General features: G+C 38.8%; 4 protein-coding genes across 6 annotated transcripts; all 4 read left to right on the forward strand.

Moving 5' to 3' along the window:
• The first annotated feature begins 976 nt into the window (after positions 1-976).
• LOC125201745 (uncharacterized) lies at positions 977-2369 on the forward strand. Of its 2 annotated transcripts, XM_089064568.1 has the most exons (2): positions 977-1739; positions 1854-2369. In XM_089064568.1, the coding sequence occupies exons 1-2, from the start codon at positions 1251-1253 to the stop codon at positions 2118-2120; spliced, it is 756 nt and encodes a 251-aa protein (XP_088920694.1). In that variant the 5' UTR covers positions 977-1250; the 3' UTR covers positions 2121-2369. The 2 variants fall into 2 exon arrangements, with proteins under 2 accessions (XP_088920694.1, XP_047955942.1); XM_048099985.2 differs by having other exon boundaries at positions 979-2369.
• Positions 2370-6380: 4011 nt separating this feature from the next.
• Positions 6381-8406, forward strand: LOC125217800 (uncharacterized). The gene has a single exon (XM_048119342.2). The coding sequence runs from the start codon at positions 6448-6450 to the stop codon at positions 8221-8223; it is 1776 nt and encodes a 591-aa protein (XP_047975299.1). The 5' UTR covers positions 6381-6447; the 3' UTR covers positions 8224-8406.
• A 4908-nt stretch (positions 8407-13314) lies between these two features.
• LOC125201736 (uncharacterized) lies at positions 13315-15286 on the forward strand. Of its 2 annotated transcripts, none has more exons than XM_089064890.1 (2): positions 13315-14898; positions 15069-15286. In XM_089064890.1, exon 1 carries the CDS (start codon positions 13320-13322, stop codon positions 14880-14882), a length of 1563 nt encoding a protein of 520 aa, XP_088921016.1. In that variant the 5' UTR covers positions 13315-13319; the 3' UTR covers positions 14883-14898; positions 15069-15286. The 2 variants fall into 2 exon arrangements, with proteins under 2 accessions (XP_088921016.1, XP_088921017.1); XM_089064891.1 differs by having other exon boundaries at positions 15074-15286.
• A 3906-nt stretch (positions 15287-19192) lies between these two features.
• On the forward strand, positions 19193-20963 carry LOC148931378 (uncharacterized). Its single transcript, XM_089064889.1, has one exon. The coding sequence runs from the start codon at positions 19233-19235 to the stop codon at positions 20874-20876; it is 1644 nt and encodes a 547-aa protein (XP_088921015.1). The 5' UTR covers positions 19193-19232; the 3' UTR covers positions 20877-20963.
• Positions 20964-21619: the final 656 nt, after the last annotated feature.

The raw sequence follows: 21619 nt of genomic DNA on the forward strand, positions 1-21619 counted from the left end.
TTTTATGAAAACTATACAGATTAAATTGCAACAACATGATTTTGTGTTACATTTGTTTTGATTTTGATAATTATGAGATAATTGAAAAAAAAAATTAAAACTTAGTGTTTTTTTATGATAACTATCCTTATAATATTCTACAATTAACTGTATTATAAACTAAAACATGACAAATCCAAAATGTGTTTCAAATTCATAATTAATGAAATACTACTATATGAAAATGGCTTTTATATTCAAAATTAAAATGATCCAAATTATGTTCATGTAAAATCTTGCGGTCATTGGACAATTTATCTATATGCATCAGCATCCCGATTCATATATATAAATCTATTTTATGTATATATAATAATATAAATCTATTTTATGTTTCATGAGGATTTAGAATAAAAGGATCGAACCATTTCTTCCTACCCATTCTCAAATTTGCTAAATGTTGTTTCATCCTATACTTCATTTGAATTCTCAATTTACCACTACTATACTGGATTTTTAAACATATTCTTCAAAATTCACCCAAGAATTTGGACCAAAAATTATTATACATAGTCAAAGTATTTACTTCTCAAATCTCAAACGACATTTCCAGTAAAATTTCTTCACTTCACCCCATACATTTATTCCAATTGAAGAAAATCATAATTTTTGCATGTCCCAATATTCCAATATTGTGTACTACATGCATGTCCCAATATTCCAATACTCTTGTGATACTCCCTTTCCATTCCTTCATAGTTGAGTCATTTTTCTATTTTGAGAAGTTCCCTCATAGTTAAATCATTTCCATATATAGTAATTTTTTTCCTCTCTCTTACTTTATTCACTTTTTATTTTATTCTTTCTACCTTTTTCTCTTTCTTACTTTTTTATCTATTTATTTAGCACACTCAAAATTCATTTCTTAAACTTCGCGCTGAAAAATTTCGCCTCAACTACGAGGGAACGGAGGGAGTGCCTTCGTAAATGAGCAAACCCTCTGTAGTCTGTCCCCACCACTGTCGTATAAATACCGTATAAATGAATACACACACAAAAATACACGTATTCCATTTTCTCCACCGCCCTCTTCCACCATTTACAGTAGAAACCCTTTCAACAGCAGCATTCACACTCACAGTCTTCTTCATTGGGTAAACACACCACGAGGCAAATTCAAATCAACCAAACCAAACCCCTCTCTCTCTCTCTAAAAAAAAAAAAAAATTTATTCGATTCCATTTCCCCACCGCTCTCCGCGACCACTCACCATGAGCGGCGCTGCAGTCTCAGACCCCAATCGCCCCTCCCCCGAGGAAAATCGCGGCGGTGGAAAGAAGGGGAAGGGCAAGGGGGGACCGGACAACGCCAAGTTCCGCTACCGCGGCGTGCGGCAGCGGAGCTGGGGGAAGTGGGTGGCGGAGATCCGCGAGCCGCGGAAGCGGACGCGCCGCTGGCTCGGCACGTTCGCCACCGCCGAGGACGCCGCCCGCGCCTACGACCGCGCCGCCGTCATCCTCTACGGCTCCCGCGCGCAGCTCAACCTCGGCGGCGGCGGAGGAAATTGCAGCGGCGGAGGCTCAAATTCGCAATCGACGTCGAGGAGCAGCTCGTCGTCGTCCTCCGCTACCACGACGGCGGCGCAGACGCTCCGCCCTCTCCTGCCGCGGCCGTCGGGATTCGGCCTCATGGCGGCTCCTCCTCCTCCTCCTCCGCCGCGGATTGCAAATTACGCCGCGCAGTACGGGTTGTACCCCAACGTACAATACCCTAACATTTTCCCCCAAATTTCACCGGATTTGGGGGTTTCTGAATCGGATTCTCAAATTAGGGCTAATCCAAACCCTAACACTCAAAATTGCCAAATTCTGCAGCAAAATCATAATCCGAATCAAATTCAAGCTCAAGATCAAATTCAGATTCAGAATACGAACATTTTGCAAGGTGGAGGTGGATTCGATGAGATCGGCTCGCTGATGTCGATCGCCGAGGCCGGCTCGGCCTCGGCGATATCGGATCCGACGGCGGTGATGAACGGATACGTGAGCTCGCCGTCGTGGCCGTTGATTCCGGGCGAGGACGAGTATCCGGAGACGAGCATTTGGGACTATGGTGATCCGTTTCTCTTCGATAGTATCTGAGAAATTTAGGGTTTTGAGATTGCATGCAAATATAGAGGGTTTTGGGAGATGAGAGATGAAGGGAGATTATATGATTATGAGAGAATATATAAAATATATATAGTATAGTATTGTGTGTTTGTAATTTATTTTATGAGGTAAGTTGCATCATGCATGAGATTTGGAGGGATTAAATTTTTTTTTTTCCTGCATATTATTATAGTAGTACTACTATTACTATGGTTTAGTGGAAGAGGGGAGTATGTTTAAGGATTATGTGTTGAATTCTTGATTTATTGTTCCTTTTCTTTGAATTAGGTTTATGTTATATTATTATTATATTATATACTAGTGTGTTATTAATTGAACAGATTTGATGATATATAGAGTAATGTTTGTGTTCTTAAATGTTGAATTTTGATCATTGAAAAAAATTATGTGCAGACGTGTGGGCTCTCTGTATCACAAGATTCATGATTACTAGCTAATAAAATGATTATAACATGTAGAAATTAATATACTGTTATAATGACAACAAGAAGAAATTAAATTAAAATATTATTACATATTTCATCTACAAATAATATACTGTTATAAACTTATAATGACAACAAGAAGAAATTAAATTAAAATATTATTACATATTTCATCTCTCCCATTATCATACGTATAAATTTAGAGGGAAGGGTAACAGATGATTGGAGTCACGTTATTAGTGAAATTGATAAATAATAGTAGTAGAAAATTTTAAAAAAGTAAAATACTTAGATTACTTTGATGGATAAACTATAATAACAAATTAAATAAAATTATTTTTTTGTAGATGAACGAAATTTTGCACAATCATTAACATTTTTTTTATAAATGAATACAGTAAAATATGTACTCATGGAATTGTTACGAAGGAGATTATTATAATTAGGGCTAATCGCTTGTAAAGTCATGAATTTTCAACAATGTTTGGTTTTTTCTGTAAACTTTAAATGTTGCATAAAAAGTTATGAACTTTATCGGATCTTATAAATTTTTCATCCGACCCGATCCGATAGATTTCCAAAACAAATTTATCCTACGTGGCGCGCCGGGTGCGTGGCTTGGCAAATGACAAATTTAGGGTTCAATTCGAATTAATGCTACTTTTATGCTAAATTCGACTTGTGGAATTCGATTTGTATGTTTATGTCGATTTGTATGTTGACTTCGATTTGTATGTTTTCATTTGTGCTACTGGTATATTTATGATAAGTCCAAGGTTAGAGATTGCAAAGATAGAAGAGAAACAATCAGAATTACAGGAGTTTTGCCAAGTCACGCTTCCGGTGCGCCATGTATGAATTGAAGGTGCTGGCAGCGGAAGCGCATGCAGAATAAATCACATAATAATCAGATCTATTTAGTATTATTTAGACAAAGTCTATTCGCGTAATTATCACATGTATCATGCTCATAACTTGAATTAATCATGCTTTAAGAATATTGAAAACCTAAAACATGCTTTTCTACGGAGCAGAAAAATACCTAATTAATTCTCCAAAGAATTGAAGATGGCTAGCTTCTTCTCCACGTGATGCTTTGAGTACTAAACCACAAATCTTCTCTCTGGTTCCCGAACTGTACTCCAATATCAGTGTGGGCTGATCTTACTAGAATACTAGGACTTAAATAAAGAAGACAGAAGAAATCCTTTTTGGAATAGGACTGAAATTTGAAATTCTCCTCAGCTTGGGAGAGGGATTTTCGAAAATTACAATGATGAGAAATTGTGTTTTCTGTCTCCTTTATTCTCCTATTTATATTAAGTTCCTTTTGGGCCCAGACAGGGATCTATGGAAGGCTTTGGATATGGGCTCATCCAATTTACTTTTTACTAATTAAATTGAACCCACAATTTAATATAAGTTATAATTGGAATATTACGAGCAGCCACTACAGAAGTAATATTGAACTCTCCCCATCCAAATCCGAAATTATAAGTAATCCGGGTTTCCGTTTATCTTTCATTTCCCGTGCTTAAGATTAATATGTCCATTAATTAATTAATGTCTGCTATTGACTTAATTAATTAACTTCTTATTAATTCCAAGAGTGGACTTAGCATGAAACACTTATTTATTATTCATAGAGTAATCATACTCCAACTAGCTAGGTTCCGAATAATAAAACCTCGTTTCGCGCTCCTCTTGAGGACATTATCAAACGAGACTCAGCTCGTGCACGATTCAATATAATAGCAATCCTAGCACCGCTAGATATCGATCACCACTGCCCAATATATCAGGATAATTGGGTTACGAAAAACCCGCACCATTTGATAAGTCAAAGCAATGCATAATCAATACCGTATGCTCAATGCTAACCTACATTGATTAAGAAATAAATATTTATCAAGACCTCGCCTTTCAGTAGATAGTCTAAGGCAAGTCTTGCTGTTAGATCCGTTCAGTGCTATACCACACCAATGTCATCTTATTTCAGTAAGGCTTAGAAATATGCGGACTGACATTGCAACCTTTCTCGATGGGTAGTCTAATTCCATCTAGGTTGTGAAATTCATATTTTTCTTTGTTTAGAACTGACCGTATTACCTTAAAGTGGACGACGCCCACAACCGGTCTACTAAAACAAAGACTTAGACTTTGTTAAGTTAACTTATACATTTAAACATGCATTATCATCCATTAAATGTAAAACATAACAACATTATGACAAAAATAATCTGTTTTATTCATTGGAAAATAAAATAAGAGTTTTACAGTATTCAATCACTCGAAACGTGATTTCTAGTATACAAACTCTAACAGTATGATAAGTAATTGTGTCGGAAATCTATCGGGTCGGGTCGGATGAGAAATTTACACAATCCGGTAAAGTTCATGACTTTTCATGCAACATTTTAAGTTCATTGAAAAAACCAAACTATGTTGAAAGTTCATGACTTTACAGACAATTAACTCTAATAATTTAAACTAATATGGATACTTCTTGTATCATACTCCCTTTATCTCATAAAAATTGAAATGCACATATTTTTATGGGACAAGGGAGTATTTAATATTATCATTAATTATGAATTTCGACTTTACCTATCATGTAACATTTGTAAAATATATGTAGTATTAGAATTTTGTATTAATTCCATACTAGTTTAAAGCATTAACTAGTAGTTAACAAAAAGGTCACGATTTAAATGATAATTATTTCAAACTAATATAAAGTTACGAGAATCCAGTCATAACAAATAATATTACATGATAATATTATTTATATAAATAGAAGAAAATTATTTCAAATACTCGCCTTTGCTATTAGGATACCCGAATTCATACGTGGTTTGGATATTAGGTGGGAGTTTTAGATTTTTTAGGGTTCAGAATTATTATGCGTGGAATTAAATTTGTTTCATTATTGAATGTCCTAATTAATTTTCTAACTTCGATGCTAAATGTATACATTGATAAAAGGGAAATTGGTCTCTAAAACCACGAACTTTACTCAAAATTTGGTATTTCCCATGAACTTTGAAATTGGTATATAATATCACGAACTTTGCATTTTGTTTGGTATTTCTCATGGCATGTTTATTACTATATTTGACTAACTTACGAGGCTTTTATCACACTTGACACAATTAATCAACGTGGTTTTCAACGTGACTTTTTATGCTAAATGTTATGAACTTAAAAAATGGTTTCAAATATTATAAAACATATTACGGTTGCCTATGTTAAATAAGATTTTGATGAAAATATCTTATTTGAGTGAATTTGGAAAATACCAAACAAAATACAAAGTTCGTGATATTATATACCAATTTCAAAGTTCAGGGGAAATACTAAATTTTGGGCAAAGTTCATAGTTTTAGAGACCAATTTCCCTTGATAAAAGCATGCTGAGGAAAAACTACGAGTTGCAAAAACAAATTTAAGGACTCGTTCCACTAGGCCCATATTAGTTACTGAAACTAGGAATTCGGGCTTTATTTGGATATTGAGCCAAATAATTTCAAATGATTGTTGAATTAAATTTGAGGGTTTGCATGTTGGGCCAAATTTCAAATGAGTGTTGAATTAAATGTGAGGGAATTATAGTGATAATGAAACAACTTTAAAATGGAATTTAGTCAAGTCAAGTGAGAATTTAATAGGGAATCAATCAATTTTTCATTTTTGCTTAATATAGTGAAAGTAAAAATGGAGTTTTAATTATTGAACATTTAAATTATGAATTAAATTTAATATTCACATTTCTGTGACCTAAAGATTTCAATTAAATACATCTCCAAAGATTTCAATACACATCAGAAAACTGACCAAATTAACCCAAGAACTCCAGATCGATAATCAAAATCATGTCTTTGAACTCTGCCTTGATTTTCCGCAGTTTTATGTCAAATTGTTGGTTCAAATCCCTAAATTATCACTCTTTTGTAAATGCTAGTCACCAATTTCGATGCTTTTCCACTTATCCCAGATTTGATTTCAGCTGTACACGTGAGCCCGATGATAACGTCGATCAATTCCGGAATATGTTGAGAATGCATCCGCCCCCTTCTGTTATTGATTTCACCAAGTTATTGGCTGCTGTAGTCAAGATGAAGAAATACTCGCCTGCACTTCACCTGTTCGACAAAATGCTTCAAAGGGGTGCTTCGGTAGATGACTACACCTTGAATATTGCGATCGATTGCTTCTGCCAACTGAAAATGCCTGATTTTGGGTTTGCAATTTTAGGCAGTTTCTTCAAACGTGGGTATGAACCTGATGTGGCAACTTTTAACACTCTCATCAAAGGGCTTGTGTTGGTAGGAAGGAGGCCAGAGGCAGCAAAGCTGTGTTGGAAGTTGTGTGCGAAGCAACTGTGCAATCCCAATGAACGTACCTATGGTGCGTTGCTTAACGGGTTATGCAAAGCTGGAGCTACTCTTGAGGCGTTCGTATTCCTTATTCGATTGGAAAGAGAAACTTTCAAACCTGGTGTTTATGCTTACGGCATAGTTATTGATGGTCTATGCAAAGATAGAAAGGTCGACGAAGCCCTCCACCTCTTCTCCACCTTGGGTGATAAGGGGATTTCGCCTGATGTTGGTATCTATAATTCAATAATTGAAGGGTTATGCAATAATAGTAGAGGGAAGAAGGCTGAAGACATGTTAAGGAAGATGATATCGAATAAAGTCCGCCCAGATGGGGTTACTTGTAGTATTTTTGTGGATGCTTTTCGCCGACAGGGAAGGATGGAAAAGGCCGAGCATATGCTGGTCAAGATGAGGCAAATTGATGTTCAACTGAATATTGCTACATACAATGAATTGATTAATGGATATTGTTTGCTGGGAGAAATGGATAAAGCTAGAAACATTTTCCAACTAGCGGTGAAATCCGGCATCAAGCCTGATGTAAGAAGCTACACTAGCTTGATGAACGGGTACAGTAAAATGGGACGAATTGATGAAGTTTGTTGTCTTTTTACCATGATTAACGCCAATGGGTTAGAGCGCGATGTGATTTCTTATAACGTAATGCTTGAGACTTTATTTCATGATGGTCGATGTGAAGAGGGCTTGAAGTTGTTCAAAGAGATAGAAGCTCTACAAGTTTATCCTGATAAAATTAGTTATGGAATCTTGTTACATGGTTTGTGCAGTGCTCGTCGTATTGATGAAGCATTTTCCATGTTGCATACCATGGAAAACAAAGGCATCATTCTAGACCTAGTTTCTTATAACATCGTCATTGAAGGATTGTGCAAAGATGGTAAACTCAGACAAGCAAAGAATGTGTTTGATGAGCTTCCTTCCAAAAATGTGCAGCCTGGTTTTATAGCATATACAAGCCTTATTGGTGCAATGTGCAAAGAAGGGCAGATAGAAGAGGCTAAGGATTTGATGGTGCAAATGGTGAAAAAGGGGGTTTTGCCCAACAATGCGACTTACAATATTTTTGTTCAAGCTCTTCTCAAAAGGAACATGATGGACGATGCGATTCTTGTCTTGAAAGAGATGACTGCAACAGGGAGATGCACACTTGGCGCTACCACTTTTTCGATGCTGATTGAACCTCTACAAAGGAAAGATGATGATGGTGTTCTGTTTGATTTGGTTATGAAACTTTTACCAAAGGTGTAGGTTTATCTAGTTTGGATGATATGTTGTAGTTCATGATACTGATTAACCGAGACGACCAACTGCAAGTCTCTTGAGTGGAGTAGTTGGTGCTGCATGCTCTCTTCCCATGGAACCGAGACGTTGAATTTAATTGTTGTTATTTTCATTCATTCAGGTTATTTATTATACTCATAGATTCAGCTATGTTTAACTAAGATATTTTAGTATTTTCTGAAATCATACATATCATTGAACATAGTACTTAACAAAATTCAGAAAAAAGAATATCTAGATTCTAAACACACAATCTAATTTCATTTCAATTATTGAGCATAGAAAGTCTATGATCAAGTATCACTAGTCATCCATTCATGAATTCCTCATCTATGTTATCAACAATTCTCTAAGTTAAAGAGACTTTTGATAAAGGACAAATTATTCACTATAATAGATGCATCAATACCTAACAATTCAACATGAAAACTCATACACAAGGACTATAGACAAGGACGACTTGGCAGCCAATTCTGTCAAGAGTTTAAAGTACTACAATTGCATATTAATTTGACAGTAAAGTACTCCAATGGATCCACAAATCAAAGTAAAAAAAAACTCTATATTATCAAAGTTTTATGAAAGAAAACAATGAAGAAAAAGGTGCACAACACAAACCAGCAGAGCTGGGTAACATTAACATTGTAGAAGATTTCAGACCTCAATATTCCTTAGCACCTTGGTGACTGGGACACGGACGACGACGACGACGACCCCATCTGTCTTACTGAAGTCCTGAGTTTGCATAAACTATACCTATAACAACAAAAAATCATATTTTATCAATATTTCTCAATTGATTTATCTATGATTCTTGATTGGATAGTTTTATACTACTAAAATTTTCAAATTTAGTAATTTCGGAAATAAATGTAAATCCACAGGCAATATATTAAAAATAGAGAGAGATCCATTTCTCAAGTTTACAATTTCTGTGTCATAAACATTCAGATTTCTCAAATGTACCATCTCCCTAATTGAATTGGGCAACTTTTCATAATCACCAGAAAGAGTCAGATTATGCAGACACTTAAAATTTGAGAATATAGTACTAGGAATTCCACCTTCCACGAATAATGTACGCAAATGCTTGGCCACATCTTTTGGAATATGGTTTGATTCTTCTTTCAAAAACTTGTATCGAACTACAATACTGCCATCTGCATTATTGGATAGGACCGAAGATGCAAGATCATGCACAAGATCATGCATCACACACATCCAAACATTTTTATAATTATATCTATAAGCGACTTGCAACAAAGAGTTTTGTAGAAGCACATTAAAAAACATGTTTCCTACAAACTCCATGTCATCTCTTCGGCTTGGTTGAAGAAATCCTTCTGCCATCCATAGTTCAATCAACTCTTCCTTCTCGAATCCCTCACCTTTGGGGAAAACCGAACAAAACGTGAAGCACTTTTTGAGTGAAGGTGAAGACAGTTGATCATAGCTCAATTTCAATATTTTTGAGATATTTTCACCTCCTTCACCATCTGAAAGCGAAAGCCAATTTTCATTGATGAAGCGCCACTCTTATTCAGACTTACCGCGAAGCACTCCCCCGACTATATTGGCAGCTAAGGGCAAACCCTGACATCTTTTAGCAATCTTTCTTCCAATCATCTTGAAACCCAATGGAACTTCTCCATTTCCAACGAATGTTTTGGCTTTGATTATCGACCAACAATCTTCATCTGATAAGCCATTCAAATGATGAATATAAAATGGGTTAACAACAGAAGCAACTTTTTCATTCCTAGTGGTGATGATAATGCCATTTCCGTTAGTAGATGTAACTCCTATTATGGAGTTTATGAAGTCTTCCCATTTCGAAACATCATCATTCCATACATCATTAATAACAAGAAGATAAGTTTTACCCTTGAGTGCTACTTTATGCTTTTCCATAATATCATCTCTATTCTCAACTCCATCACTAGCCGTTTTAGTCACCTTATAAAGTATTTTGTTGAAAAGACTAATTGCATCAAAAGTTTGAGAAACATGAATCCAAATTAGTGATCCGAATCGAGTCTTTACCCTTTCATGATTAAATACTTTTCTAGTCAACGTAGTTTTCCCCATACCCCCCATTCCCACAAGAGCAACAATGGAGAACACCCGTTTCTCTTACATTGGGTGGCTGAGTAAGCATGTGAACTAGTTTACGCAGATCGTCATCTCTTCCAATAAAGATTAGATCAAGACTGAACGAATCCGTCTGAATGGAGATATGAGCAACAGCAACAGGTGCATTAACAACCATGCTTTGAAGGCCAAGATCTGTTGCACTTTTGTTCATACACTCAAAAGTAGTACTCCCTCCGTCCCAGAGAAGTTGGCACACTTTCCTTTTTAGTTTGTCCCACAAAAGATGTCACATTTCCCTTTTTGGAAAAAGTTCTCTCTCATATGAATATAAAAATTATATTTTCTCTCTCCATTTAACACACAAAACAAAACCTCCTAAAATCTCGTGCCATTTTCAAAGTATGCCAACTTCTCTGGGACGGAGGGAGTATTAATTTGTTTGATTGTGAGAGCCATACTACGCCGACGTGAAATGCCATCAAAGGATGAGAAGCATGCTAGTACCTTGTACTTGGATGATTTCATCTTTTGTATCTTTTTGTGGAGAAGATAATAGCTGAGTTCATCCAAGACATTGTCAGCATCGAAAGCCACGGCTTCAAGCTCCCTCAACAAGTTCCTGACAGAATCTTGGGTGATGGATTTCTTCTCAGCGTCATTCAAGTAGGCTTGAATCATCCCCAGAGATAACAGAAAGAAGAAGAGGTGAGAAATTAAGGAAAATAATTTAAGGATGAGAAGAGACCACACATAGAGACAACTAATGCTTCTTATCACAAATCGAGCTTAAATGAAGGCACTCATCAAACAGGATATTAGTATGTAAATACAGAGGTCGAATTGATGATAACTATTGTTATTATTGGAATCTTAAACTATGAGTTATTTGATGAGGAATCGAGTTGTGAAAGGGTTCAGTATCGTGGATTTGTCCAATGATACAACAGTTTATCAGAATTAGGTGAGCTGCTGTTGAATCGATATCAGGATTCCGTGTTTCATTTCTGTGTGACTGATTGCTAACAAAAGTGAACAGAAGCCAAACGCGTCTCGAGAGCAGGAGAGAGGATGGAGGGTGGAGATCCATAAAGGTGCATATGAATGTTGTTAGGTTATTACACTCAGAGATTCATTCGGTTGGTCACTGTGAGATTGTGGCCCTTATGCAGGAGGCCCAAGAATGAGTCCCGGGCCCAACATCCACTGCTCAGTTTCTTCTGGCCCAGCTTGTAACCCTAGCTACGTGTCAGTGTGTGAGCGGGTGTTCTCTCTCTCTTTTATATTTCATCCTAAAACTAAACCAACTCACTTTTGACTCTCTCTCATCTCTCTCGGTGCCTTTGCTTCTTCTCTGCTAATCTAGGGTTTTTCCCTGAGATTGTTTCTGCCTTCTCTCTGTGTAATCTTGAGAGTTCTCTTCTCTTCCTTCATCTCTAGTGTTAGGCTGCTTGTGGAAATCTCTGGTTTCTAGTCTTGTTTCTTGGACGGGTGGTTGGTTTCTGAGTTGAAGAGGCTCCTCCGAGAGTTGAGTTTTGGTGTGAATTGGTTTGTTTGAGTGTTGGATGTGCGGTGGTGGATCTAGGGTTCCGGTGTGACTTGTCTTGATTGACTGCGGTCAATCTGTGTTCTCCCTTGGTGCAAATCGGAGATGGCTGGATAATTGAGGGCCGGATATATAGATCTGTATAGTTGTACGTGGTGCAACTTGAGCCACATCAAAACTTTATTTTCTTCTCAATCTTTCGATTCTGTTTTGCTATTCTATTGCATTCTATTGTTGTTGAAATTATTAACCGTTTACTTAGTGTTTCATGTTAGATAATCGTGTTTGCAGCTATCAGATCCTGAGGGTTGATCTCCTCAGGATTTGTTATAGATATACTTGGATTATATCAAGCCTTTGGCTGATCAATACCTAACAGTCATCTCTGTTATGCCCAGACGTTTTAGTATTCTTTGTTATCATACAAGTATATGTACTCCGTCTTTAAGTGATTCGCATTTCTCTTTAATACACTGCAAAGTCAGAGAGTCATTTCATTTTTTTTGGTAAAAATCTGCACTTCATTCTCTCTGTTACTTCTTCTATGTATTTCCCCACTTAACTAACTAAACACGACTTTCTTAAAGGATTATGTGATAAAAAGTCAAATGCAAAATATTTGGTCAAAACCAGTGAAATCATGGAGTGCTCGAGTGATAGAACCTCGTTCTATCAAATTAGAGCACACACGTTTATAGCGAAACAAAAGAAAGATATAACCCTAGTTGAGGTGCTAGGGGGCGATTTTCGTCAGAACCGGAATGAGAACAAGTAGTAATTAACTTTATTTCTCACATCGAGCCCCGATGTGATGATCATGGCACGTTCAGAATTTGGTGCAGATCTTCTGAAGTTTTCCCGTCTTCCTCCTTCCTTGCAGATCACAAAGGTCTCGGATTGAATTTCAATCTTCCTATCCGACTCTGTACGAGTTATGTTCTTAACTTCAGTCTCAACCTTTGCACATGAGACAGAAATATAGTAATCTAAAAAAAATGAGATGATTTATAAAGAATATTCAAGCTCAGAATTCAGGTGGGGTTCCGAGTTTTGGAACAATGAGCTTAGAATTTATGTTAATCTTGTTATGGCCGCAATTGACCGTTTGCAACAATGATGATTGCCAACAAAACTTAATTGAGTCAATGAAATATAACTATATATCATAAAATTTAAAGTCGGATTTATTTTTTATTTAGACAAATAAATGAATTCAGCTATGCAAGAAAATGTAGAGGATTGGTAAAATTAATAGGGGGTTTAGGGTTTAGGCCCTAAACCCAAATGAGTATTTACAACATGTATTAATTTCATTAAACCATTCAAATAAATTCAATTAATCGAAATAAACTCTCAAATTGTGTTTTTAGCTTCGAAAAGTCTCTTTCCCAATTGTTTCCCTTCCTAACTTTCAATCTCACCGAAGATGAGCAGAAGGGCTGCTGTATCTGCAATCGATCTCGTTCATGGAAGAGGATTTCTCAATCATAAATTGGGTATTCTCTCTCCTCCGTTCTCTCTCTTCTCTTCCATGGCTTTTCAACCTAAGCGGCGGCGCCCAATAGATTTCAGTAGTGTTAAAGAATTAGATGATGCTATTAAATTGCTTGGAGAAATGAAGAGTATGCGGCCTGAGCCTTCTATTCGAGTGTACAACAATCTTATGAGTGTCAGTGTAAAGATTGAGCAGTATTCATTTGCCCTTAAGGTGTTTGATGAAATGCGTCAAATGGGTTTCCCTGTTAATTGTTACACTATGAACATTGCAATTAACTGTTGCTGTCACTTGAAAGATATAAACTCTGGTTTTGCTATAATGGCCTTCTTTTTTAAGAGTGGTTACGAACCAGATGCCGTGACAATCAGCCCTCTCATTAAAGGGTTGTTTTTAGAGGGTAAGGAGGCAGAAGCTGTGAACTTATTCCAAAAGGTTCTGGATTTAAAAGTTTGCGAGCCTAATAGTGTTATGATTCTGCACTTGATAGATGGGCTATGCAAAACTGGACAGGTCATTGCAGCTTACGATTGGGTTCGTAGATTAGAAAGTTGTGGGCTGAGGCCCGACGTTTGGGCTTATAGCGCATTAATTGATGGGTTCTGCAAGGTGGGAAATGTGGATGGCGCTTTGCCACTTCTACTTGAGATGACCAGCAAGGGTATTTTACCCAATGTGGTCACATATAATGCACTTATTGATGGATTTTGTTTGAAAGGTGAAGTAGATAAAGCAAAACAGTTATTAGATTCCATGGTAGAGATGGACTTGAAACCTAATATTGTAAGTTATAGCAGTTTATTAAATGGATACTGTAAGAAGGGGCGTGTGGATGAAGCTCGGCTTGTTTTTCATGAAATTTCCTGTAAAGGTTTGCTGCATAATGGGTTTACTTATAATACCATGATACACGGATTATTTAGTGCAAATAAATTTGGCGAGGGCTGGAAACTTGTTGAGGATATGGAAGCTCAACAAGTGTGTTTTCCTGACTTGCATACTTATACTATATTGCTGGATGTACTGTGTAGCAATGGAGAGATGGATAAGGCTGTTTCATTATTGCGCCTGATTGAAGATAAAGGATTTACCCCTGACGTAGTCACGTACGGTACTCTCATATATGGATTATGCAACAATGGAAAACATGGCCTTGCGAGATATCTTTTCAATCAACTTCAATCATATGGTGTACAACCTAATGTTCAGATATATACGATAATCATTGGTTCATTTTGTAAAGAAGGGTCTTTCGAGGAGGTAAAACGTTTGCTGGTAGAGATGGAGGATCGCGGCTGTGGACCTAATCGTGCAACATACAATGTCATCATCAGGAGTCTGCTAAAAAAGCAATACAAGGCTCACAAGGCAAGATCATTCATGGAAGAAATGCGTGGAAAGGGATCCTCTACTGATTCTGCAACTTCTTCGGTGCCAAGTGGAGGTCTTGTCAAATTTATAAACGACCTTGCATCCCAGGAAATTGTATCCTAGTCCGTATCAAGTGGAGGTTAGTGACATTATCACTATTCTTTATGCATACTAACACTGTACGATTTCGAACTTAGTTTTTGCCATTCAGTTATTGTCTTTTTCAAGAGATTTTAATCTGAAACTTATATTGAAACTGCTGATTTTAGTATGTTATGTTTATTTGCACGCATGCTTCGTTGTTTCTAGTGCAGGGTGAGGATCGATGCAGCCCAAGAGGTTTATGTCTCGGAGCTTCAAGCCGGATTGAATTTTTTGTATGCTTGTGATGTATGAGTTCCTTAATGCTGCTGCGTGAATGTGATGCAATTGAACATGCTAATATTGTCAGAGTATATTTGTTTTCAAAACTTGTTATATTTGGATGAGCTAAATGGTTAGTTGTTGAGGATTCAATCTACATTTATGTATTTTGGTAACTGAGAATTCAATTTCATTTTGTGCTTTTACATGACTCTCTGGATCTGTCAAACCATTCCGGCTAGAGAAAAAATGGGTTAGGTCAAGCATGTTCTAATATCATCCAACATAGTCCTGTCCAGAGTGAGTCGTATCAGTATCATAATATAAGAGCTCTTTGGTATCAGGATCAATTGCCATAAACAGCTCCTCTGTTCCAAGATGAGATTGCTGTGTTAATAGAGACGTCTTTAAGAACATCGGTTAGTGGCATGTCGCTCATAGTATCACCAGTTAGAAGAACAAAATCTCCATGTATCACATCAAGCCATCAAAATATGATTCAAGCATTTAATATCAATATATAAAATGCGAGATTCAACGGCCAAATTAGAACTTGTGCGCTCTAAAGTATCTGTTAAAATAGTAGTAATAAGGAGTACCATGTCACACATACCATCCAAACTAGATTAGCCTACACCTTCTTTGGTAAAAGTTTAACAACCATATCAAATAGAACACCATCATTATCTTCCCTTCGCAGAGTGTGCACCAAGTGTGCATCCCCCTCTTGCAGTCATCTCTTTCAAGACAAGAATCGCATCGTCCAACTTATTCCATTTGAGAAGACCTTGAACAAAAATGTTGTATGTCACTGTATCGGGCAAGCACCCCTTGTTCACCATTTGTACCATCAAATCCTTAGCCTCTTCTATCTGCCCTTCTTTGCAAAGTGCACCAATAAGGCTTGTATATGTAACACTAGGCTGCAAATTTCGGGAAGGAAGCTCGTTAAACACATCCTTTGCTTGTCTGAGTTTACCATCCTTGCACAACCCTTCAATGAGGATATCATAAATTACTATGTTTGAATGATGCCTTTGTTTTCCATGGTATGCAACATGGAAAATGCTTCATCAATACGATGAGCACTACACAAACCATGTAACAAGATTCCATAAGATGTTGTAGTAGGAGAAACTCGTAGAGCTTCCATCTCTTTGAACAACTTTAAACCCTCTTAACCTTTGGGCCTCCTTCGTTTTAGCTTGACTTTATTAAAGATCATGGCCCCAGGTTAAAGAATTATTACTTCTACGAGACTTGGGAACTATATCACCAAACAATGTTTTTATTCCATTATGTCTAAACTTCATTCCCTGGCTAGTAAAAGTTTTACCCTAAGAATTTGAGATTAAAATTAATATTGGTAAAGACATGGAGTGTGCCATGATTCATAAAGGACATCTACACTATTGAGTACTAAGAAGTTAAGTGTTTATGACTTTATGTTAATGTCACACAGTTTTGAACAATACCCATAATTTTTAAGCACTTGAAAAATTAAGGATATACTACAATTATACATAATACACTTTATAAATCTCACCTATTTTTCTCATTTTTTATGTCTTCTCTTAGAGCATCCGCAATGGTCGGCTAGCGACCGGCTAGCCGATTCGTCGCGCTAGCCGATCGGCTAGCCGAACCATTGCAATCGGCCAGCGGCAAATCGGCGAGCGCATCGGCGTGGGCTAGCCGATCGCTCGTCGCTAGCCGATGCGCTGGCCGATCGGCTAGCCGCCATTGCAGAGGCTCGATCGGCCAGCGGCATTTTTCGAATTTTTTTTTTCTAAAACCTATATAAACGCGATTTTCGTTTCATTTTCATTTGCACCACTTGTTTTAACGAGTTCTCTCTCTCTCTAGCTTTCTGTCCAAGAGCATTATCGAGCTATGGATCACAACAACGAGTCCAGTCCAGCGACGAGTGGATCTCAGACTCCCACGGTACCTGTGGGATCTGGATGGGGGCAGATGGGCCCGGGGTTTAACATCCCTTGGAATCAGATGATGGGGATGATGGCCGGTGCGCCGGGGGGTATGCCGGGGGGTATGCAGTGGGGGATGAACGGCGGGCAGGGGAGCGGTGGGCAGGGGAGCGGCGGGCAGTCAGCGCCCGGGTGGGGTGGTATGCCCCAGATGCAGCAGCAGATGATGCTGCACCAGATGATGGGGATGATGTGGCAGGGTGGGGGGCAGGGGGGGTGCAGCACGGTATGTATCCCGGGATGCAGGGGGGGTTGCAGGGGCAGGGGTCACCGGGAGGGGACCCGGTATATCGGCCTTCTCTTGATTTTTTGACGGCTTCGTCTCACACGTCGACCCCAGCGGAGACGCAGTTCACTGGCGATGACCTTCTGTCGTTGCATGATATGGGGATCGATCTCGATGATCCGGATACTCCCGTTCCGGCGAGGCGGGCCGCGCCGAAGAAGAAGACGAGGGGGGAGGCGAAGGCGGTCGGCGAGTCATCGCAGCCCGCTGTTGACCACACCCCGACCCGGAGGAAGTGGACGAAGGATGAGTACGTCGGGGTGGCCAGGGGGTGGTTGGAGGTGTGCGACGATCCGCTGGTTGCGAACAACCAGCGGGTCGTCAACATGTGGGCGAAGATCAGAGCTGCCTATAGGAGGCACTGCCCGCAGGGGAAGGACTTCAGCAACGAGGAGGTCCGGAAGGGGTGGGAGCGCACCAGGGCCGCGGTGGGCCGTTTTGCGAATTTGTACGCCAACGCCCTCCGTCAGCTCAAGAGTGGGCAGAACGAGGAGGACACCCGGAGGATAGCCGCGAGTCAGTTCCCCGTGGAGGGGAAGTATAAGGAGTTCACCTTCTGGGGAGTGCTTCTTGTTGCTGAAGGACTCCGAGAAGTTCCGGGCGGGGTGCGACGCTGGGTGGCCGAAGAAGCAGCGACTGAACTATAGCGGTGACTACAGCGGCAGCAGCGGCAGATCCCACGACCTCCCCCCGGATGTCGAGGAGTTTCCGTCTCCTCCTTCATTTACAGGTCGCCCCCGCCCGATTGGACAGAAGCGGGCGCAGCGAGCTGCGAGGGTTGGATCCCCCCTATCGCCCCGCGAGGTCCAGTCCTCCGCCCTCCCACCCGCCCCACTCGAGTACACTCTCCATTCGCGTAACCATACGCGGGATCAGATGTACAAGGTCTTACAAGAGTGGAGGGCCGCCACAGACCCCACGGAGAAGATGTTTCTTCAGGAGATGCTCGAGAGCATGCGTGCCGATTTAGCTGCCGCGAGGGCACGGCTTGCGGGTTCCGACATGGGCTCAGATACCACGGGTGGCGGCAGCGGCAGCGGGGGCGGCGACGGCGACGGAGACGGCGACGAGGAGTAGAGAGCGGCGGGGCCCGTGTGTTGAAGCCCTTTTTTTTAGAAAAGAATCACGTATTTTTTTTAAAATATTTGTACTTTTTTTTAATGGAATGGATTATTTTTCCCGTATATGTGTCGTAAATTTAATTCCGTATTTTAGTAATTTTAATTCCGTAAATGTAGTATATTTTGAATTATTTTTATTGCGGCTGGCCTATGGCTGGCCTAAATCTGATGTGGCAGGTGGATTTTTGAGTGTTGCTGACGTGGCAGGGGAGAGAATGGCTGGCCTATGGCTGGCCTATCAACCATTGCGGATGCTCTTAGTTATAATGTACTCCTTCCGTCCACAAATATGCATCTTTTTTTTTAGTCTGCCCCTCAAAAATATGCACTTTCTAGTTTTGGAAACTCTTCTTTCTCTAATAAGGCGGGACTCATTTTTTTCACTAACAATACTTTATTTAATTTTTTTCCTCTACTTCTCTTACTTTACTAATTTTGCATTATACCCGTGGTGAACCTAAAATGGATATTCATTTGGGAAGGAGAGAGTATATCATAATTAATTACAGTAATATACTAAATTGATAATTAAAATATTGAAAATTATTTAGTTGACATAAAAGCAAGATTTTAGTGAACGGCACATTTCATTTTCCAGTTTTCTTATACTGAACCTAAGATTTTATTTCTACATATAAAACTCTCCCAAGATTTCAATAAACATCCAGAAAACTTCCCAAATTAACCCAAGAATTCCAGATCGGCATTCAAAATCATGTCTTTGAAGTCTGCCCTCATCTTCCCAAGATTTCTGACAAATTGTTGCTTGCATTATCACCAAATTCGATGCTTTTCGGCTAATCCTAGATTTGATTTTAGTCGTATAGTTGAGCCTGATGATGCCATCGATGAGTTCCGAAATATGTTAAGAATGCATCCGCCCCCTTCTGTTATTGATTTCACCAAGTTGTTGAGTGCTGTGGTCAAGATGCAACAGTACAAACTTGCCCTTCAGATGTTCGACAAAATGCTTCAGAGGAATGCTCCTGTAAATCACTACACCCTGAGTATTGCGATCGATTGCTTCTGCCGACTGGAAAGACCTGATTTTGGGTTTGCGATTTTAGGCAGTTTCTTCAAGCGAGGCTTCAAGCCTAATGTGGTCACTTTTACCACTCTCATCAAAGGGCTTTTATTGGTCGGAAGGATCCCAGAGGCAGCAAAGCTGTGTTGGAGGTTGTCTGCGGAGCAACTGTGCACTCCCGATGAACGTACGTATAATGTTATGATTAATGGGTTATGCAAAGCAGGAGGTACTTTTCAGGCGCTCGAATTGCTTAGTCGATTGGAAAAAGGAAACTGCAAACTTGATGTTTATGCTTATAGCATAGTTATTGATGGCTTGTGCAAAGATAGAAAGGTCGACGATGCTCTCCAACTCTTCTCTAGCTTGGGTGAGAAGGGGATTTCACCCAATGTTGTGACATATAATTCAATAATTGAGGGGTTATGCAACCATAGTAGAGGAAAAGAGGCAGAAGACATGTTAAGGAAGATGATATCGAATAAAGTCTTCCCAGATGTGGTTACTTGTAATATTTTTGTTGATGCCCTTTGCCAAGAGGGAAGGATGGAAGAGGCCGAGCATATGCTGGTCAAGATGAGGGAAATTGATGTTCAACCCGACATTGTAACATACACTGGATTGATTAATGGATATTGTTTACAGGGTGAAATGGATAAGGCTAGAAACATTTTCCAACTAGCAATGAAATCCGGCATCAAGCCTGATGTTACAAGCTACACTAGTTTGATGAATGGGTACTGCAAAATGGGACGTGTGGATGAAGTTTGTCGTCTTTTTACTATGATTTCTGCCAAAGGGTTAGAGCGTGATGTGGTTTCTTATAGCATAATGCTGGAGGCTTTATTTGGTGATGGTCGATGTGAAGAGGGCTTGAAGTTGTTCAAAGAGATGGAAGCTCTACAAGTTAATCCTACTACAACAACTTATGGAATCTTGTTACATGGTTTGTGCAATGCTCATCGTATTGATGAAGCATTATCCATGTTATATACCATGGAAAACAAAGGTTGTTTTCCTAATGTCGTGACATATACAATTCTTATTTCTGCCCTTTGTGAAGAAGGGCGGATAGGAGAGGCTAAGGATTTGATGGTGCAAATGGTGAACAAGCGGTGCTTGCTAGATAGTGTGACTTACAATATTTATGTTCAAGCTCCTCTCAAAAGGAGCAAGATGGACGATGTGATTCTTGTCTTGAAAGAGATGACTGCAAGAGGGGGATGCACACTTGGCGCTACCACTTTTGAGATGCTGATTGAACCTCTACGAAGGGAAGGCAAAGATAGTGTTTTATTTGATTTGGTTAAGAAACTATTACCAAAGAAGTTATAGTCTAATCTAGTTAGACGATGTGTTGTGATAAATGAGTTTAGGTAATGAGTTTAAATGCTTGAATTGTATTTTGATGGTTGGATTGTGGATATGGATCAAGACTCATTACTTTGATATTTGAAGAAATAATTACTTTGATATAAGGGTGTTAGTTATAGTTAACTGTAAGACTCACGTTATATTGAGCTAGCCTCACAAAAGCATGCCATAAAACAGAATATTAGTATGTGAATACCTTCAAATACAGAGGCTGCCAAAAATAAACATTTGGATTAGTGCTTAAATTAGGGCAATGCTCATCTACAGCACAAGTCATTTTACCCCTCCACAAATTATATCTTTGCATTAGACTCAAAATATCCCATCACAATCAGGAAAAAAGCAACAAGTCATTTACACCCAAATTTTACTCCAATCAGAAATTAACTACAGCATGATATAGTTCTCAAAACCAAAATTTAGACAAAAGATAAGCTAAACATATAATCTAAGTCCATATCAAATATCCTAACATCAAGTGAGAATAAAAAGTCGATGATCAAATATTACTAATACTAGATGAATCCCTTATACTATTTTTTATCAACCATTCTCTAAGTTAAAATACATTAAGGAAGGGGCAAAGTATTCACTATAGATGCATCAATGCATAGCAATTCAACAGGAGAACTTATAGACAAGAACTAGAGTCATGTGGGATCGGAACAAAAGTATACTCCCTCCGTCCCGCTTAAGATTACACG

This window comes from Salvia hispanica, chromosome 2 (genome assembly GCF_029641045.1).
Source record: "Salvia hispanica isolate PSC_SH4W2 chromosome 2, Shi_PSC_v1, whole genome shotgun sequence".
NCBI lineage: Eukaryota > Viridiplantae > Streptophyta > Magnoliopsida > Lamiales > Lamiaceae > Salvia > Salvia hispanica.